The sequence below is a fragment of the Python bivittatus genome, unplaced genomic scaffold (genome assembly GCF_059951505.1).
Source record: "Python bivittatus isolate LINGU-HERP-01145 unplaced genomic scaffold, Pbiv_v1 ctg000610_np1212, whole genome shotgun sequence".
Classification (NCBI taxonomy): Eukaryota; Metazoa; Chordata; class Lepidosauria; order Squamata; family Pythonidae; genus Python; species Python bivittatus.
The window spans coordinates 34,755,547-34,781,502 of record NW_028277088.1 but is presented as its reverse complement, the minus strand read 5'-3'; the positions used below and the strand labels follow the sequence as shown (position 1 = coordinate 34,781,502).

Below are 25,956 nucleotides of genomic sequence, written 5' to 3'. Positions count from 1 at the left end.
TTTATCTTGGTTATTAATTGTGCTATAAATTCCAAATTCTATTGGTCTTATCATTCTTTATCATTTTAAATGTAAATAAACGCAGTCACATGTAACAATTTGTACAGAACCAACATCTTTATATGCACAGATGTAATATGCTCATCCAAAAATTATTTATGTATGAAGTTTACATATCACTGGATTTAATAGAAAAAATATTGTCTGTTTTCAGTCATTTTATTTTTTTAAGTGAAGACAATGTATTGAAATTCATTTTCCCCTACTGTTTGAGGCACCGCTTCCAGAGAATTACTTATTGAACAAATGCAGTGTTTTTTAACACTGTCCCTATTGCTTAACAAATAGATCCTCTTTGATTATTCTATCCCTTCTTACTGCTCCATGTTATTGCTGGAGCAAATTGATTGTCTTGTCTGGTCTGTTTTTTAAAAGTAACAGAAGAAGTCTTGCTGAATGATTCCATGTCCATAAACTTTTACATGAATACAGTATGTAGCCCTGCCTTCAGGCAAGGCCAGGTTGTTCCCAGGTGGGTTGGAGGTACATACTGGTATATTTAAAATAATGTGAGGGCCTTTTGTTATCCCAGACATGGGATTTTGACTCCTTCTCAATTCCCTCGCAAGCTCTACTTGAAACCAAATGCTGGATTAAGTAAGCTTCTGGATGATCCAGAAAAGCTCTTCTTTGGTTAATTCAGGCTACATACCATTTCATGGTACTTTAGCTCAGCTTTTGATCTTGTAAAACAAAACAATGTTGTCCATTTCTGCTAATAATGACAAGTGACACAAAGTTAGGCAGACAGATCTTGCAGGTAACTAGAGTATACATTCTAATTCCATCAAGAAAAAGTCAGTAAGAAGGAATGGCAGGCAAGCTGGTTACATGGTTTTCAGGCTGAGTTATCAAAGAGTCATAAGTCTTCTTGTGAATCTAGGTTTGTTACTATTTAGGAAGAAATTTTTCCTGCTTCTGCCAGTTGGCTTTATGTGTACAGCCCTCTCTTTTTCTATACAGCAAATTTCTTTGAAAAATTCTGTTCAATAAATTACACTCAATGCAATCACACTTTGGGCATTACAATCTTTTGTTTAAAATAGGTAAGATTGTAAGAGTATATATGAAAGGGAAGCTCTCTAAGGCAAGTGCGTAACATTGTGCAAATTACAAGGGAAGCGTTGCTATAATATTTACCCAGAATAAAATTGTTGCCCTTTGAGAATGTTGTGGATACAGATCCCATCCGAAAAAGTATTACATGATTGCTCAAGGAGTTCCTTTTATTTAGTCCCTCTTATCTGTATTTATTATATTAGTGCAATTATTTCTTTTTTCATTAAATGGGCCAGTTTTGTCTACACTTCCAAATCTCTCCAGGTGCATTAGTGAATTATTCTCTTTTATGAAACACCTGTTCAGTATATTGGAGTAAAATTAGATAATAATGTTAACCCAGGGAAGAAATCAAACATTGGAGTAACCTTTGGGAAGAGTTCCTGCTCATAATTCTAATATAAAGAATACACGTGTGAGAAATAGCAGTGTAGAAATACAGAGTATACTCTCCATGTGAGCAATATGCTTGGATTTTTGTTTCTTGCCCATGGGCCTGAACATGGAAGAAACAAAGGCCACAAAGAGGACAGTAGGGCCTAGCTAGTGTTGCTGTACATGTCCTAATACACAAGCATGTTGTCTTCTCTCTGCTGTAGTGTATGATATATAATGAACAATTGTGAAACAGGGCAGATTCACAGTCTTAACGCAAGCTGTGACAGCATAAGGTTGGTCCCTTTCTACGAGTCACTCTGCAGGGAGGAAGCCACATGTGTTTGACCTGAGAACTTCCAGGAATAATATTGGCACAAAATCCCACGCAACAAAAATAATAAAAATCTTTAAGTTACAGAGTTCATTCTCCTATGGCTATATTTTTAAAGAAGTGTTTATTTCAATAAATTCTACATCTTTAATATCTTAAATACGTTATGCTCATGTCTTGGTCAAGGATGTTTTAAGTTTCAGCAAATATTGACCTACCGGTGAATACCATCAATTGTTCATTACTAAAGTAAGTATAATTAAAATATTTATTAAATGTTCTGAAATACTGTGGGCATAAAAAAACCAGGGACATTCTGTTTCACCAGCATTTTTTAATTCAAAACTCTGATCTAGAGGGCCAGTGTGATTGAAACTGACATTTAAATCGTACCATGTTTCTGGGGTGTTGAATTGTTCTTGTTTAAATTGTAATCATTCTGGCATTTGATCATTTGAGAATTAAACTAATCCATAAGGTTTTTAGTGACCTAAAAAACAAGAACAGCTGCTGCAGAACCTTGGGAACACTGCTGGCCAAGTTAAGTAGTTTAAGGGTCTGCAAATGCTGTTGGTTTTTAAACACTACATTCTTGCTGCAAATTTTTATCTTTTATCTTCAAGAATTCTGTAGCATTCAGTAGTGCCATTGTGTTTACACTTTTTTTGTAGATATATATTTAATTCAAGAGAATTCCTTTTTATATTTGCTTCATATGATAGTGCTCAAGAAATGTTGGAATTGTATAGGCTTTATGAAACAACTCTCCTATATTGATTTTTGTGGTGGTGTTCAGTTATTGGCTGTGATCAAATTCCATTTAAAAAGGTTTTATGCAGAAAAACCTTGTACCTGAAAGAACTAACATGAAATCATGCCTTCTGAAGTTAGCAGCATCATTGGGTTGAAAGTTTTGATTCTTGCAGCATGCTTGGTGACTTTTGTTATAACTATAGAGACATACAAAGCTTCTGCAGTGGGAGAGATTCGGTTTGGCAACCTCTGCATTGTTAGTTTACAATTACACTTGTGAACTTTTTGTATTACCTGGAAAGCTTAAATAGAAATGCTTCTTCCCAAATTTACAAATTCAGTGCATGTATTTTCACATGGTGGCATAATGGTCTTTGACAAAGGTAGGTCAGTTCCTATTGACTTTTGGAGGCTGTGGGATTCTGGTTGAAATGAAACAAACACAGCTTGAAGCCTGGAGGACAATAAACTATTGTTTATCCAAAATTCATCTATCAACCCCAGAGGTAGCTCTGGACAGGATTGCACTTCCCCAAAGGACCAGGTCCATCTCTCACAGCTACTCCTGGATTGGCAGCAGGGTACCCTAACCCAGCTTTAATTGGTGTGCCAGTTGAGGCTTTGTTTGGAGCAAAAGGCCTTCATGATAGTAACTCATTATCTCTGAGGTTGAGTACTGCAGTGTGTTTTATATGCAGCTGCCGTTGAAGACTACTTGGAAAATACAGTTATTGCAAAATGTGTGGATTGCTTCTTAGAGGTGAGAGCTGTTATAACTATGTAATATTGCTTATATGAGTCCGCATTGTCTTCCAATAGGTTTACAGTAGTTGCTGGTTTTAACCTATAAAGCCTTTCATGGCTTGATTCCCAGGTATCTCCAGGAATGTCCCTTCAAAGAGACCTGTCTTGTCCTGTACTCTCATTTGGTGAAGGGATCTTATGTGCCCTCTATTTGAGATAATGTTTCACTGCTTTGCAGCACTTTCACTTTGGAATACCCTCTCCCCAGGTGCGCAGTTAGTACATACCCCAATACTCTTCAGGAAAACCAATAAAACTGGCTTCGGAGCCAGTAGGTATTTTAATTGATGTACTGTTGAGCTGGTTCTTATTGTTTGTTGTGCTTTTATACTTGCATATAAATATAAATAAATAAGTTACATATTCCCATCCTATGCCTGTAATCATATGTTAAGTGCCAGGGTTTATTTTAAAAGCCTGAGATATTCTGTCTCCCCAAAGGTTCCATTCTTATAGCAGTGTGATGGGCACTTAAGAATCCATTTCTATCTCTGTGTTAAATTTTTCCACAGAAAAATGCAAAGCTTTAAATAAATGGAAAACCAGAAAGTATTTGCTACTTTTTCACAATCATTTGAATTGAAAGAATTGGAAATACTCAGTTTAAAAAAATGAAGATTTTTTTTTAATATGGGTTGAACTTTGTTTTGGAATACCTAGTTTATTCTTACTTAATATTGTATATAAATTATATATAATAATTATGAAGTGATCACGTAATACAATTTTCAGGGATAATTTTAAAGATTTAAATTTCCTGGAGTATTTTAGAGCTTGATCATGATTTTTACCAATATCTGTAGCAGGCTTTTCCTCTGATCTTCTGAAATAATTGTGAGGCTAGTCATTATTTGAATATTATATTAAAAAAGATTATCTATCAAGAATTTAAAAAGATGACACCTTGAACAATTTCTAAAATATTTTTCTTTGTACAGAAAGCAGACTGTGTACAGTTCTTAATTGCCTTTTCGAGACTGAGTTCCCTCATTACCTGTGACTTAAGCTAAAAATGAAGTAATTATAGATAACTGTGTTTATCTGGTTGATCTTGGCACCTGCAATCCTAATGCTAAAGCATTTCCTGTTTCTGGGGCCGGGTTTAATGTGCCTTACATATTTCTACTAAATTTCCTGTGAAAGTTTCAAAGGCTATGTTTTGCAAAAAGTCATTTGTCTAAAGGGTGAAGTTGGTAAAACCAGTATTGAAGTGATCACTGGGGAAGAATTGGCTGACTTTTTCACTTCCTAGGCTCCTGGCAGGGAAAAGTCCATGTTGCTCTGAGAAGCAGCATTACAAAAAGCAAAAAGAGGCATCATAGAGTGGAGTGATAATGATCCTTTGAGGTTATTGAGCTTGATAGGCTGTTTCATACACAAAAAGAGGGTTAGTGACTTGTGTGCAGTGACTGTTTCACTAGAGAGTGATAGACTGGAATTTTATCAGAGCTTCTTAGGAAGCCTGGGAACACCACCATTTAATCATATCTCCCTTTGAAATATTTTGTGTTGAACAACCCTGTAGATAAGCTGTGGTTGGAGCAGAACTGGAGAACAGAATTGAATAGGTGGATGAAAAATCAATATTTATACCATAGGGGAGGCAATCATGAGCGTTTATCCAGGGCTGTTATATTACTTTCTTTTGTTTGTGTTCTGAATCTGCATAGGAGTTAACAAGAACAATTATGCTTGAAAATAGACAACATATTTTTTCAGTTGTCCCAATATTCTGTGAGTTATAAGGATCAGTAGAGATATGTCCCCGCATCACTTCGAATATTTCATCAGAACATTTCAAACTGAGATATTAAAATCTATTACCAGAAAAGTCCACCCTCTACCAAATGTATTACTGCAACAGAGAAATCTTTGCAACTTTTAATAAACCAAAGTTTGACACCACGTTTTAAACAAGCAAAAGAGTCTGGCTTTGTTTTGTTTTCTTCACTTACCTCCAGCCAGAAGATCAGTGTGAACATAGTCAACAAATGCACTTCCATTATTTCCAATGTGGGGTTTAAATATTTAAAACCCCACATTTAAAAAAAAATCCACTTGTCAAGTTAGGGAAGAATATGGATTACCACTTGCCCACTGAAGAATATGAAAGAACATATTGAGCCTTTTTTACTGCATAAGTAACATTTACATTCCAATAGCAAAAATAAAACATCTCAAGATCGCTACTATTATTTTGCCAGATTCTCCAAATAATATTACTCTCAAAGCTTATCAGTAAGACACATAAGCCAATACTGAAAAGTATTAACAAGTATTAAATTTCTATGCAGAAAACAATGCATAGATTGTACAACACCAACTCAATAAATCTACATAGTTTTTTTTTTTTTGAGACCACTCAGAAACTGCAGTTGGTACAGAGTACAATGGTCCACTTATTAGCTGATGTTGATCACCAGGAATATATTATGCCTATGTTACAGTGTTTTATAGCTAGACCTAGAGTATATCACCATATCTAGGTCTTACTGGTCAGGCAGAAACGTGAGAAAAGTGGCCCATAGGTAACCAGATCTTGAGGCATGAAGTGCTTCATTGGCGACAACACCTTAAATTGCACCTGGAAGCTCATTGGTAACCAGTGCAGCTTGCAAAGCAGTGGTGTTACATGGGCAAAGCAGGAAATGCCCATAACTACTGGCACAGTTGCATTTTAGACGAGTTGGAGTTTTTGGGTGGTCTTCAAGAGTAGAACTCATTTCAATAGACTAAACAGGACATGACTAGAACATTAGTGATTATGAGAAGTGTCTCCCAATTCAGGAAGGGGCACTGTTGGTGCACAAGATGAATTTGTGCAAAGGCCCTCCTGGTCATGGCTGCCACCTGCATATTGAGCAGGGTCAGAGTCCAGGAAGACCTCCAAATTACATACCAGTTCTACCTGTGGTAGTGCCACCCAAGTGAGAGCTAAAGATGGTACGTCACAATGACCAGTAGGTCCTTAAAACCAAAGCTACTTAGTCTTGATAGGCTTGAGCCTAAGCCAGTTTCTTCCCATCCAGAACCTTCTAGCTTCTAGACACCAGGACAGGACCTTCATATCATTGCTTGTTCAGCCAGGGGTTGAGAGTAAAAGCTGGGTATAATACCTAACTCCATACTGGTGAAATGACACTACCAGTGGCCTCATGACGATCTTGAATAAAAGTGAAGAAAGTGTCAAGTCATATGGGACCCTACAAAGCAGGGGACTTGGGTTGGATCTCTCTCATCTACCAACACCATCTAGAATTGTCCTGGGAGAAAGGAGGAGAATCACTGCACTCCCCCCACCCGCCTCCCAACCCCTAAGACAGTCCAGAAGGATGACATGATCAGTAATACTGAACACCAGTGAGAGATGAAGCAGGATATACACCATCTCAGTTCTGCCAGCGGTCATCTACAAATGTGGTCAATGCTGTCTCAGTGCCTAGACCTGAAGTCTGACTGAAAAAAGTTCATATAAACCCCTTCCTCCTCCTCCACATCCTTTCCTTCAAAAAGACTTGTTGAGGAGGTCCACACCACTGCCTTCTTCAAAGTAAATGACACAAGTGTCACACTTTTCACCCTCCTTTTCACTTTAAAATCTCAGTAGCATTAATAATACATGCATGAAACAGAGTAACATTTAATGCCTTCTTTGCATTTATTGCTTTTATTTTTGTTTACCTGTTTCCTTTTGTACCTTATGTGGTTGCTAAGGAAAACAGAACACAAAACGTATCAACCCACTCACATTAATTCTTTTGCCATAACAAATAATTTAGAAAATAACAGTTTTCTCTCTAAGCAGAAACAGTAACAGAGCACAGTGCATACTTCAACCTTGATCCATGTGCTTAGTAACTGCTGCTTTGACTTAGTGCTCCATACCTCCACATATACTTTACTTCAATTCAGTACTAGCCAGTAGCAGCAGTTCCTGCTACTCAAAACACAATCAAAATGGTGAGTTTTCAAAGAGAATGTTTTGTTTTACTCTCAATAAAATTCTGTGTGGGTATCTTCCCAACATCTTGAACATTGACATTTGAAGGAAATGCATTATTTTAGCTATTTTCAAAAGCAGCAGGATATCCATGAAATATATAGGGTACTTAATAGACCACAGCAAATTAAACTCAGAGGATGCTTAACTAAGAAGAAAAGTTATTTAAACAATTGTGTAACATTGTAACAAATATTAAACAAGACACTTCAACATAAAATCAATATAAAATGAATATCACTCTCTAAATTATGTATAGATGGTAAGATGCAATGCTTTACTTTTTCCAGGAAATTAAACATTCATTTGTTCAACATGAATTTAAAGAGCCTAACTTGATAGTTTTAGTTTAAAAGTATGGCTGTTAAAGATTCCAAACTAAAGACCCATTCACATCTTTCAGGAATATAAAACTTTAAGACACAATTTTTATATAGAACTATCTTTGGGGTACTAGAATGAGATGTCCCAATATTTGGGTTAATTCCAAATGATTTCCCCCATCTTGTAGATAAAAGCTTTAATCAAAATATACAGACAAGAAAGTTCAAGCATTTGCCTGAATTTTTCTTACTGATGGGGAATAAAATTAATATACAAATGTCCCAGAAACTAAGGGATTCTCATTTGGTTTTTAGTTGTTGTTTCCAGAGAATATTTTCCCAGTTGTTGTATAGTGAGAAACAGAAAGATCAAGTGAACAAACTTTCTCTGTAATTGGAAATTGACTTTTGGGATTTGTGTTCAAAATAGATATTATCTGATCCTAAAAATCTAAACTTCACTTATTAGTCAAAATAAATAAGAGCAGTATAGAACAAAAACATTTTTTTTTTAAATGTACCACACAAATACAATGCCTATATTGCCACCTTGACTGGTGATGACATGAGCATGTATGTGGTTTTCATGGCCAAAATACAGAAGTGGTTTGCTATTGTCTTCTTCCCAAAATGTTTTTTTACTTTCCTATCTAGCCTACAGCCACAGGATTTCCTAGTGATCTCCCAACAAAATATTAACCTGTTCTAGTTCTATTTAGCTCTTTTTGTAGATAACCCAAGATTGGCTGAGTGCTGCCGCCTAGCTGGACATAAGTAACATTCTGCTGTCACGATGTAATTTTATAACTTCACTTTGCTTCCTCCAAACACCAAGTATTCTCTCAGTTTTACTTATATACATACCTGATAAATTGGTTTTGTTTTGTTTTGCTTTGCTTACCTTATCTTTGACATTTTAGTGAATAAAGAAAATCTTTGGGCTATTTCATTTTAGATTCTCAGGTGAGTGGTAGTGTTCTGTGAAAAATAGAAGAAATACAGTTTCACTCTTGTATTCAAATTCTCTAAATGGTTTGAGACAATTAATTTCCAATTGTTTCCCAGTAGAGTAGATTTACTTGTATATTAATGAAGCACAGGTGTTAGGCCCCTGGTGTCTTTGTGCCTGGGAGGCATATTTAGGTTGTTTATCTAGCCAGCCGTAGGTACTGCAAGGTATTCAAGCTTGCTTTTAACAGTTTATACAGTGAGGGGTTTTATTTCAATTTAAAAAAAAATGCTAGCACCTGTTAAAATTTTAAAACTGTTCATGTAGAAAGAAGTAAAAGAGATTGCAATAGTAAATAGCACTAAAAGTTAACAGAAGTCATCTTCTATGATGCTTAACTGCCCAGCTTGATATCATGAAGAAAAGAAGCATCATTTAAGCAAATGTATCATGTGAAGAACTAACAGTCAAAGCTATACTTCTCTGATCCATAATTTTGGAGTAAAGTGTCCTTTTAAATAGGTACTGTTTCATCTATGGGTGAAACCCAAATGTGCTTATATTAATATTCATTTTTCTTGTTTATTCACTGAGCTGCACTGCTAACGTTTTAGAGGAAATGGAATAGCCTCCACAGACATTATGAATTTCAGTTGCTGGCATAATTACAGTGATCTACATATTCATTAAATTCAGGGAAGAAATGTGTCCAAAAAGACAACCATGCGTTTAGAAATAGCGCACTGCTAAATATATACATTTAAAACTTCCTTTTCTTTTGTTTACCCCAAATTACTTCATGTTACATTGCTTCTCACTTAGCTAAGTCTTTAATAATAATTTTAAGTTCTGTTCTCCTGTTTGTTCCATGTAGTAAAGAATGGGAAGAATTATTTGTAAACAACAATTACTTGGCAACGATACGGCTGAAGGGGATTAATGGGCAGCTGAGAAGCAGCAGGTTCCGTAGTGTTTGCTGGAAGGTAAGAAGAAAATACTTATTTACAGCTTGTACTTGTAATAAATCACCACATTACCTGATGCACTTGAAGATTGCTAGTGTAAAGAATTGTAGCATTTTCCAAGAAATTTCAGTCAGGTATTCTTATGAGTTACCATGTACAAGACAGGAATTAATTTGAGATACTTGTAGCTGAAATAAAAATGGACAGTTTTGAGAGAAGATGACTTGTCAGATATTTTTGATGGAAAATTTGTTTTAACAAAGTATTTGAATGATCATGAAAATATACTTAAATGTAACTTATCTGTTAGAATAATTAAATATCCATCCTTGCTTCTGAAATATTGAGAGGAAAAAAAGAACAAATATTTTTCTTGGTCAACAAGAACTAGTAAAGTTTTAAGTCAAAGTAGTAGTGGCTGCAATATATAATTATATTCAAAGATCTATATTACAAAATATAGTAGTCCTGTTACACTACTATGTGCCGTTCACTTAGATATTCAAAGCAAATTTATATATATGTCAAGATGGATGCGGAAGTTAACAGGCTTTTTACAGAAGTCCAAGCACACACAGCAGATTTTGGAACTGTGTTTAAGCAAAAATGGCAATAACTATTCTAAAATGTAAAAAATTGCTTATCAGTCTAATTCAATTAATATAGATTTTATTTTTAATATAAACAATTGTATGTATGTTAAAAAGGGGAAAACATTTTGATAAATATGTTGGGTCAGGGCATAGATCAGCTAATTACTATAACAGACTGAAAAGAAATAGAAATGGAAAAATAGAGGAGGTTAATTTTTCCCCATTAAATAATGGAGGCCTTATGGAAATAGCAAGTTGTGTTAAGAAAATTATGAATCAGAAAAATGGTGTAAGATGTTGGATATGACATACTGAGAGGGGAGAATGGAAAAGAAACTAAGCATAAGAAATTAGAAGTATTGTATTGTATAGTAAACTGAATATAAAGTGCATAACTTATTAATTGGTCATGGATACTGGAAAATGACTGTAAATGCAGGCTATCAAACTTTTGATTACAAATTCAAGGATGGACTGAAGTTCTCAAGCCACTTGAGCACTAAACGACTTAATTATGTAGGGACTGGAAGTAGCTGATATAGCAAAAAGTGATTCTGGCATAACAAGGATACTGAGTGGAAGCTTGCCTTATCACCTATTAGGAAATACAACATTTCAACTATTTGTTCCAAAAATATTACTTAGATGCCAATAATATTGAAGGAAACCAGAAATGTGTAAAAAAGATAAATATACTTTAAAAAAAGGGAAATGGGGGGGTGGGCTTATTAAATATGTACTCTAAACAATTTAAAAGCTGGCTAAAAGTTTATGCTTGACTTGAGATATTTATAGCACTTTCTACAATATTTAAATTCCATATTTCGACCTCACAGGTAGATACAGAATCAGCAACTCCTATGAAACCATTATGAAACAAGCAATCATTTTGAGATATTAAAGCTGAAATAGAAAATCCACAGTTGTCTGTACAGACAGCCTCTACTTATGAACTTTCGAGTTATGAACTTTCGCCGATATGAACAAACCTGTTCAGAATTCCAACTCCAAAAAGAGGAGAAGGCAGGAGGCAGGGCAGCGTGTGAGCAGAGGAGCCCTGTCTTCTGCTGCCAATGTGAGGAGCGATAGCCCACAGACTGTGGAGAGCACAGTGGGATGAGCTGGTGGGGCATGGTGCATTCCGTCGTGGGCGAGGCATGAGGGGGGCAGTGGCTCCCAGGGCAAAGGTCTCAGTTATGCAGGAGGAGCTGTTCAGGGTGGTGGCAGAATGGGTGCTGCCTGATCCTAACCTGTCATGTGTTGGGAGGCTGTGATCTTCAGCCTTCTTCCTGTAAGGCCTCGCAAAGGGCCAGCAGTTTCCAATGCGAGCTGCAGAGCGCACACTGTGTCTCCAGAATCCCTTGTCCCTCTGCTTCCTCCAGTTCTGCCACCACCCTGATCAGCTCCTCCCACACAGCTAACACCATTGCCCTGGGAGCCACTGCCACCTCTCCTGCCTCGCCCAGTGACAGAGCATGCTGTGCTGCACTGGCTCATCCCACTACACTCTCCACAGTCTGTGGGCTATCCTTCCTCACATTGGCAACAGAAGACAGGGCTCCTCTGCCTGCACCATTGCCCTGCCTCCTTCTCTTTTTTTTACTTTTTACTTGGTTGGACTTATGAACAAAATGGACTTACAAACAGCCTCTTGGAACATAACCTGTACATAAGTAGAGGACTGTCTATATTACACATGAAAACATGCTTTGAATTCAAGCAGTGGAGATTACTAATAGTGAAGAATTCTTGGATCAATATCCAAAGGGCCACTAGTCACTATTCCTGTCTTACTGGATATAAAGACTTCTTTCTTAGGTCTATAGATTCTCCAGGAAAACAAAGCAGCCATGTTGGTCAGGAGAAGAGAGAAAGAAAATTCTGGTCCTAGATTATGTGGGCTAAGCAGAGAGTAGTACAGGGAAGAATTGTGAAGAAAGGCTTGTGTGCCAACCCATAATTATTATTTATGCTCAAACACAAGGAAGAAATGCTTGTGCCTAATTTAAGGGGGGGGGGCATATTGTTTCCAGGCTAGCTACCAGATTCAGTGTGAGGAACAAATTTCATTCGCAATTTAGGGCCGCATTTTGAAAAACAGCGATTGGTGCCAGGATGAAAGCTTAGTTTAGTTTAGTTTAGTTTAGTTTAGTTTAGTTTAGTTTAGTTTAGTTTAGTTTAGTTTAGTTTAGTTTAGTTTAGTTTAGTTTAGTTTAGTTATTTTCATTTACTTTTCATTTACATTTAATTAAAAGTAAATATAATGGTTATGATGATTCTCCGATATTTAGTCTTTTCTGGTTTATGAGAGCCAGTTTGATGTAGTAGTCAAGGTACTGGCCTAGAGGAGGAGACTGTGAGTTCTAGGCCTGCCCTAGGCATGAAAGCTAGCTAAGTGACTTTGGGCCAGTTCCTCTCTCTCAGCCCAACCCATCTCATAGGATTGTTGTGGGGAAAAGAGGAGGCGGGAGTATTAGCTGTTCACTGCCTTGAGTTATATATAAAAAAGGAATAATAATAATAATAATAATAATAATAATAATAATAATAGTCTTTGTTTAGTGACTGCCTTGTTTAGTGACCGCAGTTACTACAGTGATGAAAAAGTAACTTTACAACCAATCCTCACATTTACAACCTTCGCAGGTCCGTAAAGCAAAGGAAAGCTGAAGTAAGATCATAAGCACAGTAGCTGTTTCACTTAGTGACCTCTTCACTTAATGACTGAGTTCTTGGTCCCAATTGCTGTTGCTAAATGAGGACTACCTGTAATAATAATTATAATAATGTCACAGTAAAAATTAGAATTCATTAAAACTTTTGGGGGTTTCACCAAGGGTGAGCTTTGAGTTATATATTTCTGTCTGATACCTAATACCTTCAAAATGAAGAATACAGTGGTACCTCGGGTCACGAACTTAATTCGTTCCGTGACTCTGGTCGTGACCTGAATTGGTTGCAACCCGAATCAAATTTTCCCATAAGGTTCAATGTAAATATGGTTAATCCGTTCTGACCCCTACGAATTTGGTCGCCAACCGATTTTGGTCGCCAACCGAATCAAATTTTCCCATAAGGTTCAATGTAAATAAGTTTAATCCGTTCTGAACCATATGTATTTTTTTTTAAACCACAAAAATATGAAACAAAGTACAGTACAGTACAGTATGAAGAGAGAGAACGCTAACCTTGCTTGAGGCGTGGAGGACAGGAAGGCGGGTGGGGAGGCGGTTATTGTTTGGAGGGAGAGTCCCCCTCCAAAAGGACATTGGGGAGATCTCCTTCAGGGGCTTCCTCTCTTCTTTGCCTCTTAGCTGGAGGCTGAGTTTTGGCAAAAAATCTGTCTAATGTCACTTGTTTTTTCCTGCACTGCATAATTTCTGCATCCAGAAGAGCCCTGTTTCATCGCAGTTGAACACTTGCTGAGCGATGTATCCTTCCGTCTTCATGAATTCTGCGAATTCTTTCTTGTAGGCTTCTGCAGCGGCCTTGTCAGAACTGGAAGCTCACCATGTCTTGTCACACTGTGGATGCCACTTCTCTTGCGGAATTTACCAAACCAGCCTCTGCTGGCTTTAAATTCTTCACTTGTTGCGCTTGTAGAGGGTTTTTTTTACAGTAAATCACTGTGCAATTTCCTGGCTTTTTCACAGATCATAGCTTCACTAACGCTATCACCTGCCAGCTGTTTCTCATTCAACCACACTAACAAAAGTTTTTCCACCTCTTCCAGCACTTGTGTTCTCTGCTTGGTTAATGTCGTTACTCCTTTTGCCACATCAGCTCCTTTGATGGCATCTTTATTCTTCAAAATAGTCGAGATTGTCAACTTCGCCATCTTGTACTCCGAGCCCAGATCAGTCATACGAATACCACACTCATGCTTTTCTACAATTTCCTTCTTCAATTCAATGGTGTTTTTTTTCAAAACCTTATTCTTACCATGCTTGCTCTGCACTTTCTTTTTACCACCATGCTTGCTCTGCACTTTCTTTGGAGCCATGCTAAAAAGCACACCAAAAAGCTTCACAGCCAGTGTCTGTCTGCAACCGTGATCTCGGCTACAGGAAGCCATGGCCACATGTCACGGCAGGGAAAATGGCCGCAGATCCTGTTCGGCACCCGATGCGGAGTTCGCGAAAGGAAGCAAAATTTTGCGAACGGTGCTGGTCGCGAACCGAATTGTTCGTGAACAGAAGCGTTCATGAACCGAGGTACCACTGTACTAGGCTCCAAGGTTATACTAATGATAGAATAGAATAAATGTGAACAGAGCGTGACCTTGTCATTGTTAACAAATGAAATAATAAGAGTTTCAAAAGTTTTTAAAAAGTAAACAACAATTCTTACTTATTTTAGAAGGAACTATAAGAAGCTAAGTGCTAGCTTGGTCCATTATAGCAAGGATCAGTATTGCTGTTAGATTGCTGAATTTTGAAATAAAAATTTTAAAAAATTAAAATTACTAAAATCTAATACAGTAGCCAAATCTTTAACAAATTCTGTATTCTCCTATGAGACCTCTTAAAATTTTGGTTATATTTATATATAACATGTATATTATAATAAGACCTTTAATTATATAAATTGGTGTTTTTATTTAATTTATATATTTTGGAATTCATAATCTCCTGTGAGAGCATAAAGTGATACCCACTGTTTCAAAAACTTAAATGTTTTGAGGAGTCTGAAAACTTTAAACTATTTAATCTGCAAGTCCTACCTTTGGAATTACCACTTGAACTATAGAAGAAAAGGAACAATATATGGTAAGATCAGTTATGTATGAGAGATGCTTTGACTATATGATGAACATGTTGAAGCAGCTTATTTTCAACTTTGTTATTAGTTAACATAATATGATTCGTTTTTCCCATTAATCTTGAAGAATGATTGACCTAAAATAGTACCCAAGTGTTCAAGCATTATAGGCAATTTGTTTTAGTAGTTTGGTATATTTGGCAGATAAAATTCAAGTGACTACCCATTGTAAGTAAATTTATTTCACTCTTCTAGAGAAAAAAAAAATGCTATTTATGAAATACTGCGAAGTTAAAAATTCTGCTTATTTTTCTAACCAGTTTTTTTTATTTTGCAGCTATTTCTGAATGTTCTACCCTCTGATAGAAATCATTGGATCACAAAAACGATAAAATTAAGAGCAATGTACAATAATATAAAAGAAATTGTAAGTAAGGCTTAAAAGAAATTTACTTCTTTTTGATTTCATATTTTCATTATGCCTGAAATGCAGCTAATGCCTTGTTCCTATCTACAGCATATTACAAATCCTCGGAAAGCTGGACAGCAAGACTTAATGATCAACAACCCACTTTCACAGGATGAAGGGGTAATCTTGGTTCCATTTGTATTTTTTGAGTATATAACCAATTATTTTAAAAGTGTGATTTAGAAGTTAATTAACTTATTAAACATTTAGGCCATTCAGTAGCAAGGTTCTCTGTGCATATTGCATGTCTATTAAAAAATTTAAAAAGTAATAAGACACTAAGAACTATTTTGTTTGCTTGTGCGCCATCAACACCCCCCCACCCCCAAAGTCCTGCTATGCTATCTCATCATGGTGGTGCAGGATGAACAATTTAATTAGATTAAAATAAAAAATTGCTCTCTTGAAAATGATTTCCACTGAAAAAAAACAATCATACGTCTAATGGAATTTTGTAAAATATAGAATAATACTGTTACCTAATGCCACTTGTAGTGCTGTTAAAATACGTATATGATTTGTCTTTTATAAAAATAGGCAAAATATTATAATTCCCCATCTCTACCATTCTATTTTTGTTTCTCAAAAGAAATTAAACAGCTCTATATCAGCAGTTGAAGGCCTATCGAGTAGACCCATAGAGCTTTAAATGTCATTTGTGGAATTATTTTGTCCACTAGCATCTTATATGCGTAGTATTCCATGCTTTTAACTATTAGAGTAATAGAATGATCTCTAAAGATACGTTTTTCACTAGTTTTTCAAAAGGAAAATGGAATATCACACATCAATTTAAATCTCATCATAGTTAAAGAACACCTGCATAGAAGTTTTTCTTTTCGTCAAGAGCTTACAGCTTTCCAGTCTTTCATATTAAAAATGTTGCATTCCAGAATCCAGGATGGTTCTCTTTTTATCACTTTTAATTATGTATTTATGGTTTTAATTTGATGTAAACCGCCCAGAGTCCCCCATTGTGGGGAGATGGGCGAGGACAAGTCTAATAAATAAATAAATAAATAAAATTTTCTAATTGTTCCACTTGTATTACCAAGTTGATCATGTAGTGACCAAGACTGGAATCATCTTGAACTATAGTGTGGCAGATAAATGTATTTTTTCTCCTCTAGGAGCAGAATTTATTTTCTCCTTGAAAATTTATTCTCAAATGAAGATATTGCAGATTCATACATTTAACAAGAATTTAAATGTTTTCTAAACCTTTCAAGATTTACATAAGAAAATATGAAATAGATAAGAATTAAATGGAGACATCTAGAACTTCCTCTAGGACTATAAGGACTGTAAGAGGAAAAGACATACCAAGGAGTACTATATTCAATTTTCTAACCTTGTGAGAATTACAAGGTTCAGTTTTGAAATATTCCTAGCTGGGATTATTTGTAACTTCAGTTATTAACATTAGAATTTACTATGACTGTTTAAACCAAATTGTTCAGTAACAATAAACAATTACTACAGGAAGTAATTGCTGTAATTATTGGAGCATAATTATTGTTAAGTTCATTCTTGGTGCTGTATCTCCATCTTCTGAGAGTCAGTATTACTGAACCAATTCCTTCCCCTTTATTTCCATCAGGCTATCTATCCATCCATCAACCCATTATTATTATCTTAGAACCATTAGCCTTATCAAAATAAATGTCACCCTTGAAAGTTAATCTATCTCTTTACCTAGTGTAAATACAAAGAGATATGTAAGCTATATATAAACTTTTCCTTCTTAAAATCCTGGAGTTTTTTGTGAACACACTCTTCAAATTCACCTTCAGGTCCACTGTTCAAATAGTCAAGTGAACTTGATGTGCCAACCCTCAAAGAGAAAAGGGGATGAAGATTCTCTTCTCCAGAAGTGAAACATGCTCTGTATTCATCACATTCAGCTGATAGTGCCTTGATGAGCAAAAGATCAGAGCAAGGACTTCGCTTCATTCTCTCAGAGAGTTGCCACCTGTTCTTATTCATTTAAAATAAATGTTAGTCATCAGCTCTTTTATTTAAACATTTCTGCAGTTTTTTTAAAAAAGCTGAATATACCATGATTAATTCTTCCAGTGAATATCAAGCGTAACCAATAATGCTGGTATGTTGCCTGTTGAATAGTGTTTCATATGAGAGAGAAAGAGAAATTGATTGATTGATTGATTGATTGATTGATTGATTGATTGATTGATTGCCTGGAGAGCAATTTATTTGGGACGATAAAAATGACCATATAACCAGAAACATTTGGTGAATTTTCAACTTTTTGTTATTTTTAGCAAATGAAACCATTTGTTTAATCTTAAAACAGACTAACTTAGATAGCATCATTGCTGAGCAAGTTTTCCCACTCCCACCAATGAAATGAAACAGGAGCAAAAGATGCCACTTTATGTTTTGTGTTTCTGAATATCAACAAATAATAGCCAATGAAGTAAAGAGAGGATGAATAAAGTCACTGTGCTTCCTGTTATTCAATGTTAGTAAGGAGAGAGAAACAAAAAGCTGGATGGGCTTCATAAAATTACATTCAAGCCTTTGCTATGGCTCTTTTTAGGCATTATTAAGGTCATTATATTCACCACGTAAGAGATAGTAATATGCCCTGCCCTTCAATTTTGTGCTCTGATGTAGATCACAGCACAAGGGCATCTGTAAACATGTTGGCTTCTATGCAAACCTGAACGATGCTAGCACAGTGATGTCATTTCAGCATAGGCAAGATTGCCAGTATATCTCACATGTGAATGCAGCCAGTTTGATAACCCAAATAGGGGTCACAGTGTTTAACAGAAAGTTTACTGTTTGCTTATATTTACATGACCTTGAAATAAAAAAGTGCTAGGATAATAGTAGAATCAAGCCTCATGATAATAAGTAGACATATCAGACTTCAGCGATAATTTCTAAAATGGATTTAAAACTATTCCACAGTCCCACTATGCATCATTTTTAAATTAAAACAGGTAATGAATTACAATTGTGGTAAAAAGTTTGGGAAAACCAGAATCAGAAATATTAAAATAAAAATGTTTCTAGCTAAGCTTTCAGATATATGTTTCTGGATAAAACAATCATGCTTAGTATCAGCAGCTGGGAGGGAGGGCTAGATAAACAGGCACATATACAGTTGTGTGAAAAAGAAAGTTCCATCTTTGAGTTCTATGGTTTTACGTATGAGGACATAATAAAAATAATCTGGTCCCTAGCAGTTCTCAAAAGTAGGTAAATACAATTTCAGATGAACAACAATGCATGACATATTACACCATGTCATCATTTATTTTACAAAAAGAAAGCCAAAATGGAGAAGCCATGTGTGAAAAACTAAGTACACCTTATGATTCAATAGCTTGTAGAACCACCTTTAGCAGCAATAACTTGAAGTAATCGTTTTCTGTATAACTTCAATATCAATCTCTCGCATTGTTATAGAGGAATTTTGGCCCACTCTTCTTTATAACATTGCTTCAGTTCATTGAGATTTGCAGGCATTTGTTTATGTGCAGCTCTCTTGAGCTCCCACCACAGCATTTCAATCGGGTTGACATCTGGACCTTGATTGGGCCATTGCAACACCTTGATTCTTTTCTTTTTCAGCATTCTGTTGTAGATTTGCTGGTGCGCTTGGGATCATTGTTCTGTTGCATGACCTAATGTCGGCCAAGCTTTAGCTGTTGGACAGATGGCCTCACATTTGACTCTAGAATACTTTGGTTACAGAGGAGTTCATGGTTGACTCAAGGTGCCCAGGTCCTGTGGCTCCAAACAAGCCCAAATCATCACCCCTCCACCACCGTGCTTGACAGTTGGTATGAGATGTTTGTGCTGATACGCTGTGTTTGGTTTTCGCCAAATATGGTGCTGTGCCTTATGGCCAAACATTGGTCTTGTCTGTCCAAAGGACAGTGTTCCAGAAGTCTTGTAATTTGTTCAGATGCAACTTTGCAAACCTAAGCCGTGCTGCCATGTTCTTTTTAGAGAGAAGGGGCTTTCTCCTGGCAACCCTTCCAAACAAACCATACTTGTTCAGGTTGGTTTGTTTGTTTTTTAATTGTACTGTCATGAACTTTAACATTTCACATGCTAACTGAGGCCTGTAGAGTCTGAGATGTAACTCTTGGATTTTTTGCAATTTCTCTGAGCATTGCACGGTCTGACCTTGGGGTGAATTTGCTAGGACATCCACTCCTGGGAAGATTGGCAACAGTCTTGAATGTTTTCCACTTGTAAATAATCTTCCTCACTGTAGAATGATGGACTTTAAATTGTTTGGAAATGGACTTATAACCCTTCCCAGATGGATGGGCAGCAACAATTGCTTTTCTAAGATCATTGCTGATGTCTTTACTCTTTGGCATACACACCTCAATGCTCAAGACCCGCAAACTCCTAACACTTTGACTTTTCTAGAGGTAGTCACACTTGCTGATGATCAATTGATCAAGGGCATTTGATTAGCAGCACCTGGCTACTACTTAGCCTCTTCATACCTATGGTAGCAGTAAGGGTGTACTTAGTTTTTCACACATGGCTTCTCCATTTTGGCTTTCTTTTTGTAAAATGAACAACAACACATGACACATTACACCATGTCATCATTTATTCTGAGGTTGTATTTACCTACTTTTGAGAACTGCTAGGGACCAGATGATTTTTATTATGTCCTGATACATAAAACCATAGAACTCAAGGTTGTACTTTCTTTTTCACATGACTGTATGGGTACATAAATATAAAGATATACATGCATACATGGAGACTTGTATGCATATACAGTATGTATGTGCATGCATACATGCACATATACATGTGCAAACATACTCTAAAAGTGCAACAGTGGCAGACAGTTTGTTCAGACTAGCTAAAATCCCAAAGGTTGTTCTTTGGAGATACTGCTTCTTTCTAGCAGATAACAGTAGTGTAACTGCAATTTTTACAAATTATATAATCCAGGGTTTTTAATTTCTCGTTTTTAGAAGGACATTGAAGGACATGCCAACATTATGACACACATACCTGAGGCTCTGAGTGAAGATGGATGCTTTCTCTGGGTTCTAATAGACAGGGACTTTGTAGGGAAAAAACTGGCCTCTATGCAAGATAGGATGGCCTGTTTGATGGCCCATTAAGTTGTTTTCGACTCCTAGCAACTATATAGATAGATTTGTATGGCCTACCAGATCATATTTGGAGGTCTTCTGTGCCTGAAGTATTCTATCACCATTGATCATGGTTCAAATAAAAATTTATCCTTTTTCAGAGTCTTTGGAACAAGTTTTTTCAGGACAAAGAACTTCGAGGAATGATTGAACAAGATGTAAAACGAACGTAAGCATTATTGCTAAACATTTTATAACATTTTATTTCTGTACAATACTTTTCTCAATGTGGTGCTTTTTAGATGTGGACAGCTCTAACTGCCAAAATCCAGTCAACACTCAGAGGGGACCAGTTTGAAGAAAAGCTTCAGCCTACAGGTCATATCATAGCACTAAAAGCTATATGCTTTTCCTTCTTTGCCTAAAAGAATAACAGGTTCAGATCAGATGCTACTTCCTCATAATTTATATACATGGTTTCAGTGAAACAAAAAGAACAGTTGCAGGCAATTTTTTTGGGTTAGTGGAATAATTAGGGATTTTAAAAACATGTATATTTTACAAAATAGATGTCATCAGAAGCCTAACTTTTCCTAAAACAGCTTCCATGAAGGATGAAGGATATGGCCAGTTATAAAACATCCACTTCCCAGAACATAAACTAGTGATGTTTTTCTCCCAATCCCTTGCAGCCTTCCTATCTCTCCTAGTTCTTCTTTACTAGCCCAGTCTACCATAGCCTTTTTTCTGTCAGACATTTTTATTTTGTATGACTTTACATACAGTTTATTATATAAGTTGACATTTTATGCAGCATACCCACTTCCAATTTGTCTTTTGAAAACTTAAAAAATATCAGATGAGGCAGGGATGCTGAGAGAAGCCCACAGATACATTGTTGCTCAGAGCACCAGATTGCCTACCCTGCATGGCCAAACTTTATTTTCTAATTTGCTTTTTTATGTAATTGGATTTATTATAAATCAGTACTATATGTTACATTAAAATATAATTATATGTATTTTAAAAGAGTTTCTGTGAGAAAGAAAAAAAGAATGAGAGGAACTCACAGATCTTGTGATTAAATTATGTTTATAATACAAGATTGAACAGATGATTTTCTGTAATTCCTAACACTTAATCAATAAAAAGTGATGTGTAATTAGTGAGAAATGTCATTCATCTAGAGGAATTTAGCACTGCTATTTTTGTGGATAACTTTCCTACTGTCAAAGATGCCTTCTTTAAATATTCCTTATTATCATTGTGAATGTACTTTCATCTCCGTCGCCCTGGGTCATTCCTGTTAAAGAACTTATCAAAGCTAGAATTCAGTTCCGGAAAATATTTTGTCAGAGAGAGAACTCTGATTGCATTAAGTAATTCCAATTAAGCTCAATTACTATTTATTTAGCATCTTGCTACTATGATCGTAACATAGTCCTATACTGAAATTTGGGATAAGAAAATAGTTCCTATGGATTTCAAAATGCAACTCGGTGTGACGCCTTTTTCCATTTATTGAATTAATAGGCAAAAAAAGAAACAAAACAAAACAATGCCCAGGAAATATTGACATTCCTTATTACTTTATTCTGTGTGCCGGTACCCTAGCTGAATTTTCAGATACATTTATGCTGTTAGATGTATAATTAAAATCTGACTATGCTTTCATGTAAATGTTCGCAGATGGTTTTTTTTTTTTGTTTTTAAAAGGGAACAGTTCAGAATGTTTAAGATTATATAAATATCTAAGTTATAATTGGGGAATTAAAATTTGAATAGGGATAGTTTTGCTAGTTTTAGAGCCATTGTAAAAATATTGCACATTTACTTTGGCAAAGGGCATGATACGTTTAGGAAAAATGTGTTCTTTTTTAAAAATACTGCTAGTAAATGAAAAATCTTGTACATCCATCTTAAGTGGTTGCTTATTGCCAGTTGAATGTACCCTTTACATTTCTATTTCTAGCATTATGTTTTTCTCACTAGTCTAGTTTAGAATGACTAAAACTTAGAGATGGAAGGGAATAAATATCTATGCAGTTCTCAACTCCTTCCCAGCATTCAGGACTTCTAAAATGAAATGAGTAATAATGGTCCTCATTACATCTTCCACTTTGTTCTTTGATTTTTTTATTCCTTGTTGTGGCACATACTGTTGATTTGGGCTAAACTTGCTTCCATATTACTGTAAACAGGTTCTCATCATTCTTTGTTAGAGCCTCAGAAAAATTTCTTCTTCATTGCTACTTTTTAGTTTTAACTCAGGTAAATCACCACCAGGAATCCATGTGGAATGTGGTGGTTCTAAATCACCACAGTAACTAAATCACCTCTAGGTGCAATTTCAATACACAGGTATTATCTTTAGCAGAAATGTTCTTGTGTGAAGTGGCAGAGCATTCTAAATGAGTAGTTTATGCAATAGGGGCTTCACTGAGTAAAAAGGAAGAAATGCAATAATTAGAATCCTACTGTAAATCCTAAATCAAGAAAATCAGTTTTTTTGAACTCTGTAGTCTATATTAGTGATTTTTTTTTAATCAGGTTTCCTGAAATGCAGTATTTCCAGGAAGAAAATGTGAGAAAAATTCTTACAGACGTTCTCTTCTGTTACGCTCGGGAAAATGAACAGTTACTTTATAAACAGGTAATGAAGTGTATTATACAAGTGGCGCTCCTTGCCTCAATATTTTTCCCTGTACTTCAGACAATTGATTGAACTGAAAGATAGGTTTTATTATTTTAAAGTTGGGTATAAAGACTGAGACAATGAAAAAAAAAAAAACATTTGTTAGCTGTGTGGTAAAGAAACAAGCCATTCATGCACACATACTTCCCACTCATGGTAAGGTACTCCTTCAAATTGTTTTCAGTGCTGCTGAAACTTAATTTTCCATCTTTTTAAAAGTCACAAACACTTGGTTTTAACTTTATTGTATTTTTTGCTAAAGCTTCTTGAAAGAGGGAATGAGAAAAGCTCTAATAGAAATAAAGGCATGTGTGGTTTTGTTTGCCTGGGGACAGCAGTGAGGCCTGGGCAAGATCCTAGACTGGATGCAGAAGCCTGATAATATGGACTGGGCCTCTGGACCAGAGGTTTCTCCAGGCCTGTTTTATGGGGACTCTAACTCCATCCAGAATATTTAAATGCCAACATGATCTCATCCATCTGCCTTTCAGGATTGAATTTAGTTTATTGATTGTCATTTGGTTTATTCATTCTAGATGTTGTTTATGCTTTATCAATAAAAGAAAAGTCCAGTGCCATTTGTATGCTGATGATATTTTCTTCCAAATACCAGAACAATGCCTGGGTTTCTTGAAGTTTTAAAGAGTACAGATGAAAAAGACTGTGACCTGAAGGCCCTCTTTGTTGCTCAAAATCAGTTGATTCCCAGTGTTAAATGCATTAAAGCTGTACATCCTAAAATAGGCTTGAAATAGTTTAAGAAAATAAAGTCCCCATCTCAACCAGGAAAAAATAAAACAGAAAATCCCATCCTTGCCCACTGTAACAATCCCTCCCTCCCCCCAAATAAAGTATGAGCTGCAGCTACCAAACAATTATCCCTCTCTTAAATAATACAGAATTACTGAAATATGGTGCATAGAATTCTCAGGCAAAGGAGCCTGTCCAAAATTTATCTTGGTCAACGGTATGCTATCACAAAATTCAGAATAATTAGTAGATCACATTTTCATCTGTCTCTGTTTGGGGAGATTCTGTAATCCCCTGTTGTTCACTCCTTCGCATATTTAGACAAATAGAGTAGCAATCAGCATCACATTTTCTACCTCACCAAATAGGACAAATTCCCATATAACAAATAAGAAAAGAACATCTGCTAAAATGAACAATTCATCTTAGCTGGATATGCTTTACTGCATGTGGACTGCATGTCTAGTCAGATCAAATAAAAAAAAAAAACTTTTCCATTTCCTCACAAGCTGTTAAAACTATTATTTTGTACTAGGTGACCTGTTTAAAATAGACCATATTGTTAATAGTTACGGGATTTTATTGAATTAATGAGACTGTTATCATGTTGTAGAATATGATGCTGGGTTAACTGAAGCTGCAGAGATTATATAAATGGTATTAATGAACGTTGACTGCCTAGTGCCTCTGCTTTAATAAAGACTGTTTGGTGGGCTAAATGAACATCAGCAGATAAAAGAACAGGTTCATTTTTGTGATCCTACTTGCTATTGAGAAAAAAAATGGTTTTACCTCTGTTTTTGAGCTGTGTCGTTTCCATGACTCACTAGAGGTAAAAGTACTGTAGGGAGCAGTGGACATTTCACTTGCTTAGTATTTGCACACATTAGGACATGAATGTTAACTATCATGTATTTCTATACTAAAATGTATTGATATTGTCCAACATTTCAATAACTTATCAAGTTATTCAAATAATTGTAGTAAATTTCATATTCTTTCCATAGGTTGTAATGTTTAATGTTTCTAAATTTGTAATAATTGCAATTTCAATTGTTGCTTGAATTCTGTCTCTGCAAAAGTTTAGGCGTCCACCTTTGTCAAAATGTTTCTTACAGTTGAAATTGCTAGCCAAAAGCCTTCAGCTATTTTTTTAAAGCCTTTGCTTTGTAAGAGTGAATTATTTTTATTTGTACATACTCAGAGAGATGCTTAGAGGAGCTCCTGGTTATTGAAAATAAAACCGCAGTCACAATCTGAGTGGAAAGAGAGGTCAGAGTATTTGTTCACCTGTGGAATTTTATTTCCCTGGCTAATTTTAGGCCCAACCTTTTGGAGCATTATTAACAGCCTTATAGTAAAAGAGAAGACCGAATCAACTGGAAGGGTGTCCAAATTTCTGTACCTGCCATATTTGCTAGTTTGCATATTTATTTTGAATCTGTAAACAACCTCACATAAATAGCAAATATATATTCAAATTTGCAGGAAAATGTCATTTAATTTTGTGCTAAACTGTTTTGGCATGTCATTATGTTTTCATTTTGTTGGAAAAGTACAATGAGTTTAGATTTGTTTTCTTAATTGTATCTGAAGGATACTCCTAGATATTAACATTAAGCAGAATCAGCTAATTGCTTGTATCAGATCTACAAGTAAAGGATCCCTCTGCCAAACTCTTTCGGGATATAACTCCCACATAGACACACTTACTGCAACATTACAGGCAGTTGTTTAGCCTTAAAATATACTTATCTCTAAAAAAGGTTTGATTTAACTAAATGAAGGCTTGCATCAAGTAAAATTACAACTCTAAATTTGAAGGATTAACCTATATGTTAAGAATAAAGTTTATAATTTTTCATACATAGATAATTGTGCCCAAATCTTGCCTATATCAGTTGGAATATTTGACTTATTAAACCTTTTGAAATTATCATCTCATCATACAAAGCAGTGTA

At 35.6% G+C, this 25,956-nt stretch overlaps 1 protein-coding gene across 7 annotated transcripts in view; it reads left to right on the top strand.

Annotated features, from left to right (window-relative positions):
• TBC1D5 (TBC1 domain family member 5) overlaps window positions 1-25,956 on the top strand; it is a 294,380-nt gene that overhangs the window by 150,008 nt on the left and 118,416 nt on the right. For all 7 annotated transcript variants that reach the window (XM_088150763.1, XM_088150764.1, XM_088150760.1 and 4 more), the window contains 5 exons: window positions 9,532-9,640; window positions 15,314-15,403; window positions 15,494-15,565; window positions 20,712-20,779; window positions 23,101-23,203. In XM_088150763.1, coding sequence (XP_088006889.1) covers window positions 9,532-9,640; window positions 15,314-15,403; window positions 15,494-15,565; window positions 20,712-20,779; window positions 23,101-23,203 — 442 coding nt within the window. The remainder of the gene's footprint in view (window positions 1-9,531; window positions 9,641-15,313; window positions 15,404-15,493; window positions 15,566-20,711; window positions 20,780-23,100; window positions 23,204-25,956) is intronic.